Source organism: Maylandia zebra, linkage group LG7 (assembly GCF_041146795.1).
Source record: "Maylandia zebra isolate NMK-2024a linkage group LG7, Mzebra_GT3a, whole genome shotgun sequence".
Classification (NCBI taxonomy): domain Eukaryota; kingdom Metazoa; phylum Chordata; class Actinopteri; order Cichliformes; family Cichlidae; genus Maylandia; species Maylandia zebra.
In genome coordinates, this window is record NC_135173.1 from 16607164 (window position 1) to 16613864 (window position 6701).

Below are 6701 nucleotides of genomic sequence, written 5' to 3' on the forward strand. Positions count from 1 at the left end.
TTAATTATTCTAATTTAGCTATAGGTGTGAATGTGAGTGTGAACAGTTGTCGAGTGGTAACCTGTCCAGGGTTAGCCCTACCTCTCGACCTATGACAGGAATAGACCCGGATGAGGACAAGTGGAAAAGGATTTATGGAGTGACAGCTATGTCCTAAATCCATTAAATTGGAGGAAAAAACAATGTGCATGACAAGTTTTATGCTAACCAGACTCTGACTTAGTTGAACACTCCAAAAAATAACTCTTTAAATTAACTTAAAATAATCATGAATAGGATTTCCACCTTACTAAATGTCTTACTTTTGTTGGACTGATGTAATTTGCCTGGATTGGATCAACTCAATTAAATTAAGTTGGGCTCAACTGCAGTAAATAAGCTGAGTCATCATTATTTAATTAAGCTGGTCCAACTAAAGTACATGAAGTTGAAAGAATTGAATAATGCTAAAATAAACCAATTTAATCAGGTGGAAATCCTTTCCATGTTTTTTATGACCATTCAAATAGTTTTTTGTTTGAGTACACAAACACATATTCACGTGTATATGTACATATACATACATGCACACATGTGCACAATCAAAGTCAACAAAATCTATGTGATATGAAATAAACAGTCAATCATCAAGTCCTAAATGGAGTACAAAAAAGTATGTACATACATGTTGATCCCTATTACATCCTCAACACTTTCAGATTGATCACATTCATCACCCCCACTTCCCCTCAGCATTTGTATATAATCACCCTACAAAAACAGAGAGAAAAGAACAGGTATGATCCATCCATATTGTATGTATCTAGCAGTTCATCTATAGATGTATTCATCAGACATTAATTTCATATTCTTCCAAAAGCATGTTTTTTAGAACAAACTAATGCTTGAACATTCCTGTAATGCAGGTTCACTTTAACCCACGGTGATATTAGTTTTGCAATATGTACTTTCTTCCACAAGATGGGGGTGTGACCATTAACTCTAAGGACCTTTTCGATATAAATACAGCGGCTCAAACCCCACAACTGTTATGTTATGAAAAACATAAACTGGAGACTGAAGGATGTTTAAACTGGGTACGCAGCTGGGCGCTGGAGCTTCTGTTCATTTTCCAGCAACACTAAACATGTCAGATAAAAATAAACACTTGGGGAGATTCTGGAGCGTGCGCAAGGCCTCCAGTGAACCACCTTCAAATATTTAATGAGTATTCTCGGGATGGGAATGCTGCTGTTAACTGATGTTTATGAAAAGCAGATAATTCTTCTGTAAAGCAACTTAATTTGAACAATGCATTTCATGCTTCTGCTGATTGTTTAACATGGGGTGCATACCATCCTGCGAGGCAGAAATGCACCATTATAACAGCATGCTGATTCCATATGAGCCCTCCAGCTGCCTCCTCACCTCCTCCCTTGGATCAGCTTCTCTAAAGAGAGCTGCAACCAATGCACCTCTGTTCCCATCTGGATACTGATTTTCTGTCTTTCTATTTAATGTACTTGTGGTCTGACAATAAAAAGTAGCAGCTCCAAGATGTGATTGTCCTTGTACATGTCATTTCTTAAAAAGAAGCACAACTTTTGTAGCAAGGATTATTTTGGGGTCAGCCCAGCAGGCGATGCACTGAAAGGAGGAGAGCTGTGAAGCTGCTGTAATAGCCCAAAGGAAGACATTTCTCTTGGACCATATGGCTCTCTGATGATAGCGCACTGGGAAAATAATCTTGAAAAACCACACTCCATTATATACTACAATGACTAGCATTGCTCCACATCTTGAGTGAGATTGGTTGTTTGGTGTCATATCTGCAAAACCGCACATTAAGAATGTCAGCAAAGTGGCACAATTGAGTCGAGTTCAGTTAAAACAAAGATTTATTTCAGCTGCGTGCCTTGATCTCATTAACTCGTGTTCATTCGTCTGTATAATTCAAGCAACCACACAGACAAAACCATTCCCAGATCCCTTAAGCCTTTTAACAAGAAACCCAACTAGCTGAAATATACAGACATTATTAAATGAGGCAAAATGTTGCATGTGCCTTTAAGAGCACTATGTCCCACTCTACATGTCTCTCTCTGAGCCTCATATGTGTCTGTTGGCATCAGCTGTCCTCAGTGCTGAAAAGAGCAAGGACATCTTTTCCTTCACTTCAGTGGGATTAGTGGAAGAAGTGCCCTCTTTATTCTGCTGGCTGCCATCTCAGCGCTCATAAAGGCAAAATGAAAAAGAAGCTTGGACGGAGAAGAGAGAGGATCAAGATAAGTGACAAGTTTAGATTACAGAGCCATTCAGCTTTTACTTTCTTAGAGTAAAGGAACAAGAACAATGTTTTAGATCCCAAAGGAGACATACAAATAGTCTGTTACTGCAGCTTCCCGCACTGTTATTTTGCTGCTTTCTAAGTAATGACTTAACCCAGGGGTCAGATGAACAGTGCTATATGTGGCACTACAATGGAACAGCAGCCTACTTCATTCAGTCCCTCTGTCCAGATCTCGTTGCCACTTCCAAAAACTGCTGGTGAGAACAACTTCAGGAGAATCAGCCGCACAGAGGACAGCATTCCCTATCCGATCCCAGGCTTGGCCGCAGACATCCTGCACATGCGAGTAAAAGGAGGAAGCAAGATTCGCAGCTTACTGCAGTTTGCAGCAGCTCGCATGCAAGGGGAAGTAAGAAACCCAAATGGGATGTCACTAAGACAGGTGGTCTTCACTGGCTCAGGCAGAGGAGTCACAAAAACTATCACCTGTGTGGAGATCCTGAAACGTAAAGTTGAAGGTCTGCACCAGGTGTCCAAACTCTACTATAACACAGTGAAGGAGGTTTGGAAGAGTCCACAGCCTGGAGCACCAGGTATAACCATGGAGCGGAGAGTTCCTGCCATCTGCATCTATCTATCTAAAGATCCTCTGGACCCCCAGGAGCCTGGATATCAGCCACCACAAATCAGCAGTGTTCCTACAGAGGATGCTGAGAGACGGAAGGGTCTGCTCAGGACGGCTCATGCTCACTCATCCCCACACACAGCCAAGAGACTCTGTCTGGATGATTCGAGTGCATGTCCTCCCCTAAACCTCTGATTACTTCATGAGAAATAAGAAATTTGGCATTTGCATAGATTTAATAGATTGTTGTGTGCTCCGTTTTACAGCATGAAGCTTTCTTGAAGAAAATAATACCTCTGCATTTCTGGGGGTTTATCGTGATGCTTATGTAAGGCATTTTGCTACAAAAGTAAACAGTTGTGTCTATAATGCTTCTTTGCAATACTTTGTCACTTTGTTGTGAAATGTAACAGGTAAACATATGACTATAACTATTATTATCAACAATATCAGTAATAGATTTGTAGTCATAGAGGGGGAAGTATTTTAATCCTGCTGAATTTCTATGTTGCCTCACTTACAAAGAAATGAACAGTCTCGGATTTTTATGAGAATTTAAAGAGCTAGTGGCTAAAATTCCTCCTGAGATGTCTTACTGCTGTGCTTACCGACAGTGATTTCTCCACCAAGTACTAAGTCATGTTTTGCTTGGGGATTAAATACTGATTTCAGTCAATGTCAGGCATTCAACTTTGATTTTTGATTTTTGGTTAGTATTCTATCTCTCTTCATAAACATGAAACTACCTTAAAAATCAAGAACTGATCATTTCTTTGTAAACTTCTGCAGGGGATCAAATGATTATTTGCCCCACTTTATAAGCTGATGATGGTGTTTTAGTGTAGTTACATTAATAGTTAGTTTACTTGCAAATGAACAAGCAAACTCCACTGTGCCCAGCTGGGAAAACAGCTGGGGAAAGAAGCATACACAACAACCCATGCTAGACACTAATGACCACTGTCCGGGGTCATTCTGATGCAAAAAATCAACCAGTAGTCATGGAATTGGTCATAGTCATTTTAAATATAAAGAACATGTTTTGCATCAGTTGTCTATATTCTGTTTTCTGCCTGTGGAAATAATTCATGTGCACAATAATGGCTCACAAGAGCATACGTTTTTGGTTTGTTTGACTGACTTTTATAATGATGGTACTCTTTTGTAGTAGAGTCACATCAATAAAAATGAATCATAAAGTGACACAGTGGTCAAGTGGTCACCTCACTAACCTCCAGGTTAGTTGGGACTTCTTTGTGTAAAAGCTGCATGTTCCACCTGTGTGTGCTTTCTCCCTCACAAGAGATTGTTATTTTTAGGTTAACTTTGAACTGGCAATCGGTGTAGTTGTTTATATCTGTGGTAGACCGGTGACCTGCATAGGTTATGTGTAATGCTCTAGTTCGCCTTTGACCCAGGCTGAATAAATAGTAAAGAACATGAATTTAATTGTATGCATCTTATTTTTGAGGTTTTAGTGTCTGATGACATGAAATAAAAGCAGTTTAAATGTCCAACATTGAAGTTTTGCACACACACCTTTTTCATGCACATCACCACTTATATCTAACTAAAATGATCATAAATCTAAAATGTTCTGCTTTAAGAAAGCTCTGTATCTTACAGTTTCAACTTGTGTGCAATTCTATCAAGAACCTTTGAAACATCTATTTTGTATCGTTCGCATTAAAAAGAAAGAAAGAAAAGATATCCCATAAAAAAATACTTCTCTGTGAGAATGACATTGCAAATATTAACATGTTTTCCCAGTTGTCAGTCCTGCAATTTCTTTCTAGGGAAGTCAAGGGTAAATATGAGCTGCAGTTTGCGCGTGCGCAACAGGAGATTGCGTACGTGCCAGGCTAACACAGTTAGCACTAGCTTCCTTCGGACAGACCGCACCGGTCCGTGTAGCTCGCAGTCTCGCATCATGTTCAGAGCCGCCGTCCGACTGTCAGTCTCCGGTGTCCGAAGTTTAACTCGGACGCAACCAGGGAGCCGAGGTAATTCCTAATTCAGTCACCCATTGTAAATATATTAATCTGTAATTGATATAGTTGCTTAGAAACTGTTAGGGAGACAATGTAACGGAAATCAAGTGTGACTGTCGGCACATTTGCGGTTCCTTTACGGCTAAGCTAGCTAGCTTTTATTCAAGAAAAATCGCTATTAAATAAACATTACGAAACTGCATTATAATGATTCAGCCATGATATCCACATTTTTATTCAGTCCAGCTTTTTCCCACGTAAACTGTGGGTGTGGTGCTTTGAAAAATGTCCTGTCGTTCTTCTTGGCGGAGTTTATGTCCTTGTCATGACCCGGCTAGAAGGCTTCGTCTCGGGCCCTGTGATTGTGACTGCTGACGCTAGTTACTAAGTAGGCTAGGTGACTGCAGGAGAGTTCAGACAACTAGAATTCAACATCAAAACGGAGTTTGGCATAGATTTTTATGAAAACAAACAGAATACTTTTTTGCATAGTTTTGCATTGTCTTGGTGTTTCTTTAGGGGTCAAAAAGTCTAAATGAGAAATGTTATTTGGGTTGCAGGTTAATTAGTATTAACATGATACCTGAGCACATGCCTAAGTCATATTGTTTCATTTAAATTGCTATTAAATATAACCTGAGGACCATGTGACAGAAATTTCCGGTATGTCACGTCCTAGTGTGTCAGTCTGCTACGTGCAGACTGATACACAAGGTAGGTCATATCAAGACGGTGGCAGCGATCCAACTGCATCACATTACAAGGAAGAATTTGTCCTTTTTACATCGCAGATACAATTCCCGGCCTCTTTATTAGATACACCTATGAAATTTAATACTGGCGAGTGCAACAACACTGATGCCGGAATGACTGCATTTTCAGTTTTAGTTGGTTTGAAGAAAAAGTTGTTTTTATTATTATCATTATTATTATTGAAGTTAGAGTTGGGGTGGTAGGGTAAGTGTCCCTAATATTTCGCCCGTCATGTATGAAATTTTTAAAATATGACGTAGCCTGGTCCTTCCGCATTTATTTAACATTCACTGTAGGTTTCTTTTATTAGACACAAATCACTGAAAAAAAATCTGTCTTATCATGCAGCTCTTCTGGCCTCAAGGTGTTATTCACATGGGAAGCAGGAGACAGACGAGGAGTTCGATGCCCGCTGGGTCACTTATTTTAACAAGCCAGATATTGACGCATGGGAACTGAGAAAAGGTACGTTTCTGGAATATAGTAATGTTGAATCAATGTAATCATTGGAATTGTTATTCATTGCTGAGGTATGTTTGTCTTGAGTCAACAGAAGTTATTAAAAAAATGGCCTTGTACAATTTTGCATTAAGAGGCTTAGTGAGATTAAGATTTAAGTAAACAGTCATAGTTTGCAATATAATGATTAAAATTGCATGTTTGCTTTGCATAGTTAACAAAAATGGTTGAATCTGTTGGTCAGAATCTGTTTACATTTGTTTCGATTCATTTCCTATTGTAAAACCCATATCATAACAATGTAAAAACTGAGCTTATTATAAGAAAATCAGTTTTCCTGATGAGACATTCACCCCTGATATTGTTTTAGTTATATAGACTGATAAAACTCATCTATATTGTTAACAGCTGCTAAACACTGACAGAGGCTGTGTGTAGTTTATAAATAAGCACTAGACAACAGTGGTTTGTCTAAATCAGCGGTCCCCAACCTTTTTTGCGCCACGGACCGGTTTATGCCTGACAATATTTTCACAGACCGGCCTTTAAGGTGTCGTGGATAAATACAACAAAATAAAACTAGTACCAGTACCGAAAAAAAGAA

General features: G+C 39.1%; 1 protein-coding gene across 1 annotated transcript in view; it reads left to right on the plus strand.

Annotated features, from left to right (window-relative positions):
- The first annotated feature begins 4737 nt into the window (after positions 1-4737).
- The window catches only part of cox5aa (cytochrome c oxidase subunit 5Aa), a 3412-nt gene continuing 1448 nt past the window's right edge, over positions 4738-6701 (plus strand). Inside the window, exons 1-2 of the mRNA XM_004567700.5 lie at positions 4738-4897; positions 5987-6103. Of these exons, the coding sequence (XP_004567757.1) occupies positions 4825-4897; positions 5987-6103 (190 nt within the window). The 5' untranslated portion in view covers positions 4738-4824. The remainder of the gene's footprint in view (positions 4898-5986; positions 6104-6701) is intronic.